This window comes from Dysidea avara, chromosome 14 (assembly GCF_963678975.1).
Source record: "Dysidea avara chromosome 14, odDysAvar1.4, whole genome shotgun sequence".
NCBI classification, from domain to species: Eukaryota; Metazoa; Porifera; class Demospongiae; order Dictyoceratida; family Dysideidae; genus Dysidea; species Dysidea avara.
In genome coordinates, this window is record NC_089285.1 from 14,129,882 (window position 1) to 14,146,309 (window position 16,428).

Below are 16,428 nucleotides of genomic sequence, written 5' to 3' on the forward strand. Positions count from 1 at the left end.
GTGATGGAGGTATAGGACAAATTCATGAGGCTTGGCAGGAACAGGCTGGATCTTGTGAGACACTGCCCAGAGCTTCCACCGACAAAAAGCACCAAGTTACTTCTTCACAGTGCTGTCTGCTTGTCTATGCAGCACTGTATGCGGTAGACTATTAGTCTAGGTCCCGCAGTTCAGGGTCCTCTAGAGCTTCCAGCTCCCTTGAGAAAAGCCACCTACACCTATAGCACTTGGATTTGCCGCTACCAGAGATAACTGCTAATGAATTCCAGCGCTCCTGGACTAGATTTGAATTAGTCGCAAGCGCCAAAGAGTGGGATGAAGCTAAGCAGAAGTTAATACTACCGACCCTTCTCCACGGTAAGCTAGTTGATGTTTATGTACAATTGAACGAAACTGCTCGTGCAAATTTGGGCAATGTCAAGAAGGCGTTGATGAAGGGTGTGGGAATCGCGCGCGATCCGTTAACCGCAGGACAGGCGTTTATGAGTCGACATCAATCTGCCGGTGAAACAGTCAGGGATTACACGGCTGACATCAAGAGGCTATTCAAAGAAGCCTACCCGGAGAAAGCACAAGCATCGCCCATCCTCTTGCAAAGATTTTTAACTGGTCTTGCTCCGCCCATATGCCGCCAGCTTTTACTGAGAGGTACCCCAACTACATTAGAACAAGCTATCACTGATGCCACTAGCATTGAATATGTCTTAAAGTTTGAGCCAGTGTCTGAGGAGGTCAACGTTGTCCATAAGCCACGCCCCCTACCAGACAATAGTGACTCACAAAAGCTTCACACTCTGGTGGAATCTATGACAAAAAAGATGGCAGAACTTGAGGCCAAGCTGGATTCGGCCACCAAGAACCAGCCGCAGCAGCGATACTCAGGAAGACAGCGGCGGCCACCAAACACTGACAACCCCAGAACTTGTTGGCTGTATGGAGAACCAGGACACGTGCGACGCTACTGTCCTTTAAACGGGAACAGGCCAGCCCGATTGATGGGCGGCTGGCCAAGACCATAAGTGATCCCCATCGACCTAAGACTGCTTTTTCCACAATGAATGGGCATTTCGAATTTAATGTCATGCCATTTGGTTTGACTAACACACCTGCCACATTCCAGAGGCTCATGGAGCGTGTCTTAGCTGGGTTAACGTATGAACAGTGCCTCATTTATCTGGATGATATTATTGTGTTCAGTTCTACCTTTGATGAGCACTTGCATCGCCTTTGCAATGTCTTGGTTGCTCTCCAAGAGGCACACCTTCAGTTGAAACTGTCCAAGTGCTCCTTTGCTTGCACGGAAGTGACCTACCTTGGACATGTTGTATCTGCCAATGGTATCACTCCTGATCCGCAAAAAGTGGCTGCAGTTCTCCAGTTTCCCCAACCCACTGAGGCTAAACCACTCAGACAATTCCTAGGGCTGACTAATTATTATCGGAAATTCATCCATAATTATGCTAGCATTGCAGAGCCATTACATCGAGCCTTGAAAGGTCACAAGAAATTCCAGTGGACACCATCATGTCAACAGGCATTTGATTTCCTCAAATCAAAGCTTACTTCTCCACCAATACTTGGCTACCCAGACTTCTCTCAGCCGTTTATACTTCATTTCTGATGCGTCCGCAAATGCCATCGTTTACACAAAGTAGCCATTAGATTGCTGGTGAGGTTTGCCCCTTGATCGCTGTGTTGGCAGGAAGGTACTCCATATCTGCAGATAACTTCATCCACTAAAAGTTTTGCTAAAGTTTCTGAGTCTGTTGATTTGACAGAAAATGCTTCTACCCACTTTGAGAAAAGATCGGTAATGATGACAACATAACGATTCCCACTAGAATACTGCGGCAAGGGTCCCATTATGTCCCATGAAAGTTTCTCAAATGAGGAGGTACTCTGAATGGTATCTAGTGGTGCCTGCTGAGCTTGATGGGGTGGCTTCCGTCCTGGATCCATTTTGTGACATCTGCCTCATATCCTGGCCAATAGTAGCGTTCTTTGACTTTTGCTACTGTCTTCTGCTCTCCAAGATGGCCCGAGTGGTCATGAAGATGCTGTAAAACAGTACTCTGTAGGCTTGTTGGGATGACTATCTGGGTGTGACAATTAGTTGACGATGATGACTGAAACGGTCTACACAAAACTCCATCTTGCAGGAATACACGCCTAAAGCCTGGAGAAACATTTGTGGAGATTGTGCATCCACTGGTCAAGGCCTTCATCAGGTCAGACAACGTTGTATCAGCCACTTGTGCAGTTCTGATTGTGTCCAAGTTGGCAGCAAGCTGGTGTAACACAGGACAAACAGGGTTGGGTGCTCTAGACAAAGCATCAGCATTGCCATGAAACTTGCCAGAACGGTGTTGAAATGTGAAGTGAAACTGCTGCAAGTATAGCATCCATCTTGCCAGTCGCCCACCAGTATCCTTGAGATCCTTTAGTGAAGTGAGGGGATTGTGGTCAATCACCAGTGTGAATTTGAACCCATAGAGGTAAGGATAGAACTCTTTCACTGCACCTATCACAGCCAGGGCCTCACGTTCTATAGTAGAGTAGTTCCGTTCTGCTTTAGATAACTGACGGCTCCAGTAGCTGATAACAGTCTCTTTTTGTGTGAATTTGAACCCATAGAGGTAAGGATAGAACTCTTTCACTGCACCTATCACAGCCAGGGCCTCACGTTCTATAGTAGAGTAGTTCCGTTCTGCTTTAGATAACTGACGGCTCCAGTAGCTGATAACAGTCTCTTTGCCAGATTGAAGTTGGCTGAGAACAGCAGTTTAAACATTGAGCAGACTCGTACTGGACAAGTTGAAAGATTTAACCGTACTTTAGAAGCAATGTTGGCAACTGTTATCAATGATCATCAAATGATTGGGATTTACACCTTCCAAGGCTGCTCTTTGCTTATCGTACTGCTCTTGACAGCAGTTACTACTTAGCAAGCGGACCAGCCTGATTGGGGTTGCAAGGCACCCCAGACACCGCGCAACCAAGGGAGTAATCTTGGCAGGATCACTCACAAAACACATTAATTAACACTCCCAACACCACAAGGCTGGCCCACTTCTAATATTTTGGTTCCCATGATAAACTTCATTGCTCTTGCCCTTGTTATCTCTATTACCATTTTTACCTTTGTTGGTAATGTTACACGTTATCTGTTACCTACGTTAGCTCTATTACCTTTGTTATGCTACATATGTTACATACGCTACGTATGTTACATACAGATGTAACATAGGTAGTGTATGTAACATGTTCTACACGTGTAGAGTATGTAACATGTGTAGCATATGTAATATACATAACGTATGTAACAGAAGCAACCTGAGTAACAGAGTGTACCTGTGTACAATATCTACAGTTGTATGGGCTAATGAACCAACACACACACGGACGCATGCACACACACACCTTGGAACAAAACATGTTTTTATTAATAATTGCTTTGCGAAAAAAATTGTTTAACAATTGCTAAATCTTATATAACTTGAAATTTTTTAATTTTTTCCTTGGAGATGGAGTAACATCATCATAAAGGTGGTGGACAGGCTTGGTTCTCTTCTCATCTTTTATCCTTGACTTTCTTGATTGCTTTTTCACTGGTGTGATATTGATGTCTGTATCATCAGGCTGGGTTCTCTTTTTCTGATTCTTAAGAAGATTTTCAGTTTCATATTTTCTCCTTGACCTCGTATCACGAGTCTTCACAGCCTCTGCCGATGGGATATTGATATCACAGTCAAGTATCCAAGAACTATCTTCGGAACTATGGACCTCTAGACAGCTCTGCTGCTCTGAGACATCAACTATCTGAGAACTGTTCTCAGGCATTGTAGGGTCCATGTTATATACACCGGACAATTCAAGTTCGCGCGTTTGTATGTTGCCTGATAATAATACGTCCAATTTATTCTGACCAATCAGAAGAATCAGTTTTGGTTACCAGGCAACCACGTCTCTATTGACTGCACCTAAACATCAGAAGCTGAACAGCTATGGCAGCAGCTTGGGACTATAAAGTGGCATCCGGCTGCCATACGATTTGGGAGCTATTATTTAATTTTGCTGTGAACTTCACAAACAGAAGAATATACAAGATATAAAGTAGTGACAGTAGTGACAGCTGTAACAGTAGTTGTAGTAGTGACAGTAGTGATAGTGGTGACATAAGTGAGAGTAGTGACAGCAGTAATAGCAGTGACAGAAGTAACAGCAATGACAGTGGTGACAGTAGTGACAGCTGTGACAGTAGTGACAGCTGTGAGAGGAGTAACACGAGTGACAGTAGTGACAGCTGTAACAGTAGCTGTAGTAGTGACAGTAGTGACAGCTGTGAGAGGAGTAACACGAGTGACAGCAGTGACAATAGTGACAGTAGTTCAGTGAAAGTAGTGACAGCTGTAACTGTAGTGACAGTAGTAACAGCTGTGACAGTACTGACAGTGGTGAATGTAGTAACAGCTGTGACAGTACTGACAGTGGTGAATGTAGTGACAGCAGTGACTGTGGTGACAGCAGTGAAAGTAGTGACAGTGGTGATAGAAGTGGCTGCTGCGACAGCAGTTGACAGTAGTGACAGCAGTGGTGCTAAAAAAAAAGGGAAAGGTACCAAGGGGATAATATGAGTGGTCCACTCTTGGCTGCTGTATGGTTTGACAGAAGATCTGTCTACTTTGTATCCACTCTCCATAAAGCTGAATGAAATGGCGACAATACCACGGCATGCTCAGGATGGCTCAATAGTAGATGTTCCTTGTCCTCCACTGCTACCCGATTATCAAAAATACATGAAGGGTGTTGATAGTGGTGACCAGCTCATTGGTTGCTATAATATGGGGAGGAGGTCAAAGAAATAGTGGAAATGAGTATTTTCGTACCTGATTGAGTGTTCCTTGCTGAATGCATACATACTGGAGAAGCTGCAAAACTATATTTGCATGCTGAATCTAACAAGGGCCGCAACAAGCGAGATTTCCTTAGCTTCAAAATTGAGGTAGCGGCCACTAACATTCACACCTACTACCAAGCAAACCAACACTGGGACACCTGTGCACTACTCAGGTGCTATGAGTCACCTCCAGCAAAATCCTCCTGGGGCAGGACTAGTAACCCATGTAGGGCTGTACCATGTATCACAGGTGAAACTATTAAATACTGATTCACTGGTATGCCCACCTGTTCTCTGCTCCCATGTTCCACGCACACCACTTGAGTTGGACTGCGCCTCACTGACATCATGCCAATCATCCATATGAAATCTACCCACTTACAATTGCCTGGTTTGATGCGTGGTTTTGGCCACATGTTGTCTGTTACTATAGAAGTATCTAGGTGACGTCACTTCTTGGTTTTTGCTGCTGTAGCAGCCCATCAATAATTTTGACCAATTGGAATAACTCAAGGAATATCCATGGTAACTGATCAATAATTCTGACCAATCAGAATAACTCTAGGAATACCTAGAGTTATTCTGGAAGCATGCACGTGAGCCCAATGCTATTGTATTGAATTTTATCAGCAATATTAGCTCCCACCAATACAATCAGAATTTCTATATCAGCCACTGATACATGGTATATCGGTATACCTCTGTATCTTTTTAGTTTACAATGTAGGTACCGTATATGACCGTATTAAAGCCGGGCTCAAATACACACAGGGGTTCAAATATACGCCGGGTACAGCTAGGGGACTGTCATAATAAACGCCGGGGCTCATTTAAACGCTGGGGTGATGCATTTACGGTTCTATGTACATATGTCACTTTACCTATCCAACTAGCATCCTGGAAGATGATTTGCTCTCTCTTTAGGTCTGGTCTGCATAATACCTAAAGAACACACATTGCTTCTTCAACCACCTTCATATTGTCTCTTCATTTTTTTCACTTTGCCTGTGCAGCCAGCCCAACTTACATATTGGAAAATGATGTCAACTCAATTTTCAACTGTTTAATGTAGTTATGTTGTTTTTTCTATTGTATAAACTTTAAAGTGACAAGCGAAGGAACACACTGTCAGGACAGTGTAATCAAACCATCCCTTTTTAGGTCTAGCAAAAATGGTGGATATCTTATTGTAGAGATTGATGACATGTTGTCAGGATAAATCATTACCATTATTCTATAAGCAGTTGTCAATTAGTAACTATTTAGCTTGCAATAGCGAATGACTGGATTCACCAAATTTTATCCTTGCAGGCAAGGATAGGCCATGTGACAAAATATAAGCTCGATTGTTTTTAGACATGTCTATTTTATGAAATTCAAATGGGTGAACAAATCTGAGGTACGTCTACATGAACTTCACCTGAACCAGCATCACCACTATCCGCAGAAGCTTGGTAAGGTATACATTGCTCTTGACAGTGATCTTTGTACAAACTTTTAAACCCTTGCACTCTAGTATCTGCTAATGGGAGATCCTGATATTTCCAGCAGTCACACCATGTTCTGTTACTCGCTTTCCAATCCTCATACCTTTGGCCAGGTGTGAGCATTAGGTACAGCTTGTACCTTGAACTTCGAGTAGAACACCCTTCATTCTTTGTGAAAATTTTGCATTTGCTAGCTTGATGGTGGGACCACTTGGTTCTAGCAAACCATCATCAGTGCTGGTTTTATAAAAGATTGCCACATAAAAAAAAAGGTCAACCACTTCTTTTACCAGATGCACTAGATCACCAAGTGCAGGAGTACATTAAAGATCAACAAAAACGTGGTCTGCCAATAAATACACTTTTAGTGGTCACAGCTAGAGAAGAAATGATTCTATGCTTAGATACATCAGGAATAACCCGAGTGTTGTTGTAAATGGATTCAGAGAAGCTGGTATACTTAAATGTATACAGAGTTGTGAAACTTAAATTTAGCTGATTACATTTATAATTTTGTTCATTAATACGATCATTTGTAAATCACTAGTGTAATTCAGTTATAAACTATAAGGAAAAAGTTACTGTTAAAGCAGTCAATTAAATGGACCTATACAGTAAGGGCTACTTGCTTAAATTGTAGCTTGCAAGGATTTTCACCAAAAAAAAAGCTGTTTCATTTGCTCTCCTCCCCTTTTTGTTTCTGAAGTCTACATCCCACTGTGGAAGCAACATTCTAGTGGTGACAGGAGCTGCCAAAGATTATCTGTATAGACTGATCCTTGATGTTCAGTTGCATCCTAGTATCCATCTACTATGTATAACCAAGTTTGCAGTTGTTAATGGCAACTGGATCTAGGCCCATTAAGATTAAGGTAGTGTCATCTGCTGGAAAGAACTGCAGTGTTCTCAAGATATCTGGAGAACTCAGTAGCCACTACACTTCTACACAAACAAATGCTATTTTTGGCTTATACTTGGTAGTATCATCTGCAAAGCCACCTTTACATAATGGAGTGTAAATGAATATGGGACTTATTCCACTTCAGCAGAATACTACCTGTCTGAATGAAGTGACTCATTATACAATGCAGTAAGTAGCTTGACTATTTCATTAGATATTTCCCTTTTAAAATGTGCAGACAAGACATCAGGGACCAGTGGCTTATGACACCTGATAAACTGGCTAAAATCATCTCTTGTAGACTGATGCACAGTGAATATAGTCATTAGTTAACTGAGTCATACGCATGAGTGTTCACATGATACACTATCAATACCGGTTGCCATAGCAAGAAATTTCCAATCCCCCCATGTAATATTCAGTAGAAAAGACAACTCCACCAGCTGTCTATGCTGTCATTGTCCTGATTTCTTCAATAATGTCTTGTAATGCTGGCTTTAGAGAATCATAGCTTTCTTGTTCTTTTATTATAGCAATACAATTATTCCCTATCATAAATTGTAAAGCCTAAATTTACCACACTTAGTCTCTTTCCTATCTTTGTCCCATCTCCTTGACCCTAATCTTCCTCTTCCAAATAAAATTAGCATCTGGTGAACTCTTTGCAATCTGTAGTAAATAAAAGACAATTTTATTTTATATATCCATGCCATAACCTTCAAACTGGAGCAACTTTAAGGTATGTTGACACTTTGAAAACTTTACAGGTTGTGCCCCCAGTAATGGGGCTTTTGATAAAACCACCTAATTCTATCATGGCTCATACTGGGGAGTAGGGCTTAAGATTGATAGCAAGTAAAGCTGTGTGGCTATGCACAAGCAGGATTTAACTCATAGATTCATACATTTGACTTATTGAAAATTGCGCTTCTATCAACTCTTGCTTGCTGCAGATGATGCTGAGTCAATTTCCACAATTGTTAACACAAATATATATCCACTTGCACCTGGAAAGTTCCACAACTCACACACAAACAATTTCTGGTTTATACCTTCCTAGTCTGAAATGTCAGAATTCATCGGTTTGCATCAAGTTTTTAGGATTTTGAAGTTATTGCTAGCATATTCCAGGTGTACATTATCAATTTGGATTGCAGATAGCCTAGCTAGAATAACAGTAGAATCACAAATTTGTACTCCCTTGAATGTATAAGAGCATTTATATTGGAACCACAAATTTGTATTCCCTAGCATTTATATTGGAACCACAAATTTGTATTCCCTTGTAGGATCACAAATTTGTACTCCCCTGAATATATATAAGAGCATTTGGAACCACAAATTTGTATTCCCTTGTAGAATCACAAATTTGTACTCCCTTGTAGGATCACAAATTTGTACTCCCCTGAATATATATAAGAGCATTTGGAACCACAAATTTGTATTCCCTTGTAGAATCACAAATTTGTACTCCCTTGTAGGATCACAAATTTGTACTCCCCTGAATATATATAAGAGCATTTGGAACCACAAATTTGTAGTCCCTTGAACTCAGCCAGATACTTATCAAAACAGTGCTAACAGCAAATAGAGTGAAACCATACAGTGTCCTTAGAGGGAAGATCCTTTAAGAGAGTTTGTACAGTAAGTACAATTGTAGAACATAGACATACAAAATTCATGGCATTCGTACCAGAATAATGTGTTTCGGTAACAATTTCCACCACTGTTTGGCCAGTAAATGAAAACAGATTCATGAGCTCATGAGTTAACTCTCTCCTGTTCTCAATTATAAACATGTTGTGGTGCTTCTGTGTGTAGTGCTCTTTTTTTGCTGTCCATCCAAGGAAAAATGTCCGATTACTACCACTCCCACAGCATCAACCAACTCCAACCCACCACCTGTATATTTATAGGGTATACTTTTATCATAATAAAAAGCAGTTTCCACATGATCTAAGCATTGCTTCAGTCCTTCTATTACTGCACATTTATCCCGGCATGAACATACAACAGCCACATTATACAGTGCCAGTCCAGTTCCATTTAGCTGCCTTGAACTAAGAATCATTTCTTTTATCTCTGTTTCCGTCCACACCTGTACATAAACATACATTATCAGACTTCACCAACAATAAAGTGTACTAACTGTGGGTATGTTCATCAATATTAACCCAGCTCCTGTATATGATGGACAAACTCTGATGATAGCCGAATCTTCCAGCTGAGCAAAATCTGCTTCTACCACTGCAGCTTCTGCCCCCTGGTACACCTGTACAGAGCTATTAACAGTGGACTGGTTTGTAAATTTTATGCACATGGAATGTGTGCTACCTGTTACAAATAGAGGGTCTTGTATGACTGCATAAATTTACAAGACCAATAGTATGCATGTTCTCAAATTTATATAATACTAATAATTGCTTTACGATGAAGACATCAAAGGTCAGTGGAAACCAGTTCCACAGCCAGCAGGTTCATACATTCATAAACTTACGTAGTCTTTGTGAGTCATTCTGTGTATGAAGTGCCCATTAGTGTTGTGTCGAGCGGCCAACCTTAATGACTCCTTATCATCAAGCCCCAAATAAACCTCAGCATATACATGCTTATAAAACGGATTCGTGGGGCATTTTTCGCTGCAGCTGTGTGTTGTCCTCCCAAAACCTCATATCTGTAGGAGTCCTTGTGCCGTTCTGAAAATTCTTCTATTCCTACACAAAGAACTGCCAATGGTGGAACTCCTGGGCCAGATGGATCATCCTCAATCGATTTCTTGAGGTTCTCAACAAAAGTAGTGTCCAGCTTCCTAATCAGCCGTGTCTCTGATTGTGGCTGTACCAAATTGGTCACTGGCAATTGGAACAATCCTATGTACAATAACACTGTCAAAGATGCTGTAAACTTATTAGTGTAAGCATGCACTGTGAGTATGGTCCATACATTATGTTTATATACATATACTTCAAAATTTTGGATTGGAGCTAAAATTGGTTGGAGTCAGTCAGTCTACTTTACAGATATCAGTAATGCTTCAATATAACCAAGATTGAGATACTCTAATAGAAGCCACCCTATTACAACAGTTAAATTATTAAGTGCATTGTAATAAATCAATACCATGAACATGATGATCTGATGATGGCCGTTTGCTACCATTAGCAGATGCAGTTAGATCGACTGATCCATCTGCAGACTCTGACAGCAAAGCGTTGTCTGAAGAGCTCAAGTTATCAGAAGCAATTGGCTCAGCAAAACCCACTGATCCGTCAAATTGCGTTTCCCTGTTCCACATCCTTATGAAATCTGCTGCAGTAGTTGCTTGTCTGAATTTTTCACTAAATTCTGTTTGGTTCCACTCAGAGTTTTGTCTGTTTAAAATAACTTTGTATCCAGATGCAAAAGAAACCTGGTCAAATTATGTAACAATGAAATCATTGTACCTAACTCTGCATCTCGTTTCAATATAGCTAGGTAGCTAGCTATTTAGTCAGTGACATTATATACTGTGCAAAAAGGACACCATTAGCTACATACATGGTTGAGGAATACAATATATGCCATGACCACTGCAATGACTGTATGCACTTATTACTTTAAAGCAACCTATTTACTTATTGTTGCCAATGAACCCATGATCAATTCAATGCCAAACTCTCTAGCAAACCGCCTCCTATAACGTTTTCCAAGCTCCCCACACCCCAACTTCAACCCCTATATGATAAGCAACAGCTATATATTGTATGTAATTAACCAAGGACCACATTCACTTGTTTGTTTGTGTACATTTTCTCATTATTATATGATGGCTATAAAATAATGCATACAGTAAAACACTTAAGACGGCCATTCACTACAAGACAAATGATCAATGCTTTTTCCAATGATTCATACTTAGGCTTTTCATTGGCTTTAAATGGGAAGCAACCAGTACCAACCCATGAAAACTCACCCGTTCATGGTATTTTCATTTTTTTTTCATTGGATTTTCATGGCAAAAGCAACAACCCGCTCATAAAACCGGTTTGCGTGGCTATCATCATCCCGCTAAATAGTGACGTATTGCAAAAAAAGTATCGGGAGGGTTGGGCTCGTTAATATTTTTTAATGTTGCTAAGTAGCGGAATTTAGCCAGGTTCTTTTACTTTAAAGTGATTTCTTGGAAGTATTCAACTTTAATGTTGACATTCACTATCCAGAAGTTTTGTAAGTGCCCATCAACGAACTTCTGAAGAGTCGTGTGGGCTAGACTGACTATGGCTACCTCGGAGTATCTGTATTCAACGGGACTCAATTTGAAGCTCAGGAAAGTGCTGTCATTTTAGCGTAGATATAAGCTTAATAGTTATCAGCAAGCTAAGGAGCAAGTAGCTTAATGAAGAGCAGAATGGACTAAGCTCAGTTGGGTCATGCTATTGATAGCTACCCGGACAAGTGTAATTTCATACTTTTGAAGTGTGTAGTATCCTGTATGCAAACAGTATGTACATCATGCAGTATCCCTGTATCCTTAAAATAAATGATTGGTATTGCTAGCTAGAATCAGTACTACAATACATATATATGGTAAGTATATAAATGCTGATTGGATTTCTACGCAGGTATGGATCAGAACAAAACTAACATCCCAAATATTTCCCCTAATCCCAAAGCACTCCAGACGACATTCAGACTTCAGACGCATTGTACAGGGGTCTTAGCGCACACAAGATCTCCAAGAGGGAAGAAGGCATATGCGATCTATGATATTTGCCAGTGGCCTCAAGATGCTAATATCACCGTTTATGCATTACTACATGTGCTGCTTGACTTCACAGAACAACTACCAGAAGTTCTATACCTGCAATTAGATAATGCTGGGAATCAGAACAAGAATCGCTATGTGTTAGGTTTCTGTGCTTTTTTGGTGGAGAATAGAATTTTTCGAAAGGTTAGTTATCCTTCAATACTGTCATTGCAAATACCAAAATTATAAGTGTGTATATTGATCTATACAAACAATTGATCCATGTATAGTAATCCATCAAACTGTGGCTGTGTGATAAAGTATGTAGTTTCGCATGAATAAAGTGCAGTACTAAACGCTATTTTATGTACTGTAACAGTGTATCAGGGTGTTGAGCAGGTCAAAGAGTAGGGGCCCTAGCTACATAAAATGCATGACTGTTCTGTTAGGATAGTTGACTGCTACTTTATTAGAGTGCCTTGATCGTTACACAACAAAGAACGGGAGATTGCTCCTACCCTCCATTTACACCACCCTTACACTGTATACAAAATTTGGCTACTAATACGTATATATACATACAGTAAGTTTTGTTTTGACAATGCACTTGACTGGTGGTTTCCTTTTCCAGGTCTCAATCAATTTCCTTCCGGTTGGCCATACCCACGAAGATGTTGACCAGTTCTTTTCACGGATAGCCTCACAATTGCGAAAGACTGGGGCAGGAAGTATCCCTGGTAGGTGACATAATGTGTGTATGACATGCACATACAACCACATACGAATGTACTGTACTGTACATGCATGGGAATAGCCGCTCTATTGATGCAATAAGTAAAAATCATGATCAAGAAATCTTATTGTGATCTACAGTATGATAGCTACAGTGTACTTTTACTTGTACAGATCTTTTGGAGGCAACAAGGAACTGCATGGATCTTAACCCTTCAACATTCTTTTTAGAAGCTATGCATGATGTCAAGAGTTGGATATTGCCACAATTAAATGAGCTCCATGGCCATCGAGATCCCCACTGCTTCAAGTTTGTACTTAATGACCAAAATAAATGCACAATGTACTACAGAAATTGGACGTCAGATCTCTGGTGCTCTGAAGACAAAGCAACAATTGTTTTGAAGGTAGTTTTCTATACACCATATATTCACACTACACGCATATACATGTATATAAGACACATACAGTTAATTGTGTGCTGTATAGCCTTGATAGTCATAATGGTATTATTGTACAGCAAAAATGTGATACTGAGGAAATGGTAGATATATACATATGTATGTACATAATGTAAGAAGTGCTAGTGGTTGTGTCAGATTATACAGACGTATTGTGAAGCATCGGATTAGAAAGGGACGTGAATTGCTATTGCCTTGATACAGGTAGACTTTTTAAAATGCATTTCCCTATGCTAAGTATAATAGTTTCTTGCAGTGGTGAACATATCAGTACCTGCATGCATATTCAGTACACAAAGCTCATACAAGGTGTAACGTACAAATTCAAGTATACAGCTATTATACATTAATTGTATTTTACCATTGTTTATGTAGAGCATTCCAAATGGTGTTCCTCAACTGGTAGTGCCTTCTATGGACAAGGTAGAACCAGAACGACTCAGGAGGAGCATTCCGCAATTTAAGCCTTGGATATCATGTGCTGCATGGGATCACTGGGAGGAGTTTCTAGAATCGGCACTGCCTAATCTTGCAACAGTATCTGCTGACAACAACTGGCCATTGTCAACTATTAAGGCTGCATCTGACCGTAGGAGGGTCGAAAGGAGTGAAGGTAACTTAGATGATGAAAATATGGAAGGAGCTCGTATGCTTGAAGAGATGCTTGATGAGGAGAGGGTCGCAGTTGAGGTAGCAACACCTTAGTGTGTATTCTGCTGTATGTTGCTACAATTAATGTTACCAATGAGCCTGTAGCTGGCCAAGAATGATCTAATGTGTTGTATTTTTTGTATTATTTTATGACTATATTCAACAAACCATACTTCATAGTACACATTATCTATTATCAAAATAATCATCTGGTAATTGTCAATAAAATAAAGTGTGATCTATGTTGGTATATTGAAATTAGCTTAAACAGGTTAAATATCAGACGCTTGACAACTTTTGTGCAGTTAGAGCTCATTAAAAAGCAATTAAGAATAGGAACAAATAAAACAGAACTAGTTCACATCGTATGGTGTGTAGTATCATGTGATTGTAACTTAATGGTGGAGTGAGACGAAAGCACGATCAGTGCAAAAGGAATCTTGACAATCATGCGTGTGATAGAAGAAAAAAGCATGTGACTATAAGCTGGATGGGATTCATCTACTTGAGACTTTTCTGTTTCATCCTGTCCACATGCAGTGGTGGTCTAGGTGTTAATCTCACTGGGGCTGATACTGTTGTGTTTTATGATTCAGACTGGAACCCAACCATGAATGCACAGGTTCAGGATAGATGTCACTGTATCGGTCAAACCAGAGATGTTCACATCTACAGGTGTGCAATGCTCTAATATCTAAACTAACAATTTTACCTGTTTTTGTCTAAGAGTATTTGTGAGAGTACTGTAGAAGAGAATATTCTACAGAAAGCACTCCAAAAGAAAATGCTGGTTGATATAGCTATTGAAGGTGGAGGATTTACTATGGAGGTCTTTCAACAAGCATAGGCGGTGGAGACGGGGGCCACTTTTATGGGACAATGTTTGTAAGAAAAGATCGAGATACTCTAATAGAACAGTCACAGTATTCAGATATAGTTGGTGAAGGGAAGCTATTGTCAGAAAGTAGTTACCTTTTTTTTTGGTCTTCAGGTGACCTGGCCCCCTCACTCTTTGGCCTGCTCCACCGCCCCTGTCAATAAGTATGACTATATCTATAGTGAAAATGTTTTGATATATGTCGGCTCATGCAGAGGTTGAATACACTGTAATTCATGGGTTTCCTATCATGTTTTTCTAATCACAGTTGTATTTCCAGTATTGTTTATCAGTTGCAGCTTACAAGTGTGTTTCTACATATGTGACTGAATTTGACAAAACCCAGCTTCGACGCACAAAGCTTCGTTTGGAGATATGGCGATTTTAAGTAATCATTGTGTAATAACTTCCCAGTGCGTACAGCTGTGCAAACAAAATTTGCACCAATTATTCATCTATTTACTAGCTATCACTGAGTGGGTGTATACATTTCTGATACCCAAAATTAGCCCTGTTTTGGGCAACTTTTCTCGAGCGGGTAATAATATCACAGGTGGTAGTAATAGGGTGGGGGGCAGTGGGTGGGCTTAATATAGGGGTATAAAATGAAGCAAGAAGACAATTGGAATCCAGAGGCCAAGTTTGGGCTCTCCATGGCCCTCAAATCACTCCAAATTGACTGAGAACACTATTGGCGAGTTCTCTGAAGTCCCAGCTCACTACACACCATTATCACAAAGCCATGTCCATTCAATGGCACCTATCTCCCACTCGTGGCTTTGACAGGGTCGGAAGACACAGAAACCAGACTTGCTAGTCCTGAAGGAAGTACAGTGTGGAATATGATAATGTATTAGGCCAGCAATCCATTTCTGGTAAAAACGTAAGTTTGATTTTGTGTGTGTGGAAGCCTTGTTATGTGAAATCCGGTCACATATGGTTGTCTTTTTTATCATCTAGTCCAGCATACGAGACTTTATTCTTCCCTGGAAGAGAATGAGGAAGAAACACCTGTCATCACTGAACCACCATTGGTTGCATCTGAACTTCTATCCTTACTTCTAAAACAAATTGAATCAGTAAGTTTAGTAGTATTGGAAGTGTGGCAGTTTTGTAAGCCAACGATTGTCTACTAGTGTTGGGTGCCAACCTTTCTGTCCATTTCTGCTTTCATAATTGTATCAATACTTCCCTTTGTGCTAGACTTCAAGTAGTTACATATCTCAAGTCATGTCTCACCTTCTAGTTGTTATCCAAAGCTGAGGATAACAGTGGAGACTGCTAAAGTGGAAGGGCTGAGAGAGAGCTGAATTTGAAATTTATGTTATGTATCACATGTTCTGTATACTTGTGCTTGCCTTTTTAGTAGTTATAAACTAGTTTATCAATGCTCATTCCCACTGTCATTGCTACTATCTATTAATACACATAATAACGAATGCTCTACTACGGAATATGCAATTACTGTAAATCAGGAAAATTTTGATGTAGAAATTTTTTATCTATATTAAAATTTTGATGCTATACATATTTTTGTCGCTTGCATAATCAGCAAAAAATTTTTGACAGTAATTAGCTAGATATACGTTAATATTTGCATGCGCCAATTATCTGTACTAATAGTTTAAAATAATTTGTCATTTTAATTTTTGTCGATACAGCCAGCGACGAAAATTTTTTGATGAATTTTTCCTGT

At 40.1% G+C, this 16,428-nt stretch overlaps 1 protein-coding gene and 1 long non-coding RNA gene across 4 annotated transcripts in view; both read left to right on the plus strand.

Annotated features, from left to right (window-relative positions):
• LOC136244659 (uncharacterized) overlaps nt 1-14,028 on the plus strand; it is a 70,488-nt gene extending 56,460 nt beyond the window's left edge. Inside the window, exons 3-6 of one of the 2 annotated variants that reach the window (XM_066036211.1) lie at nt 11,887-12,215; nt 12,643-12,748; nt 12,918-13,150; nt 13,580-14,028. In XM_066036211.1, the coding sequence (XP_065892283.1) occupies nt 11,889-12,215; nt 12,643-12,748; nt 12,918-13,150; nt 13,580-13,909 (996 nt within the window). In that variant the 5' untranslated portion in view covers nt 11,887-11,888 and the 3' untranslated portion in view covers nt 13,910-14,028. The remainder of the gene's footprint in view (nt 1-11,886; nt 12,216-12,642; nt 12,749-12,917; nt 13,151-13,579) is intronic. The other variant, XM_066036213.1, reaches the window with a different exon arrangement.
• Nucleotides 14,029-15,337: 1,309 nt separating this feature from the next.
• Nucleotides 15,338-16,171, plus strand: LOC136244660 (uncharacterized). 2 transcript variants are annotated; one of them, XR_010695498.1, is made up of 3 exons: nt 15,338-15,615; nt 15,693-15,811; nt 15,979-16,171. It is a non-coding gene; the product is annotated as an uncharacterized lncRNA (long non-coding RNA). The 2 variants fall into 2 exon arrangements; XR_010695497.1 differs by having other exon boundaries at nt 15,338-15,811.
• The last annotated feature ends 257 nt before the right edge of the window (nt 16,172-16,428 follow it).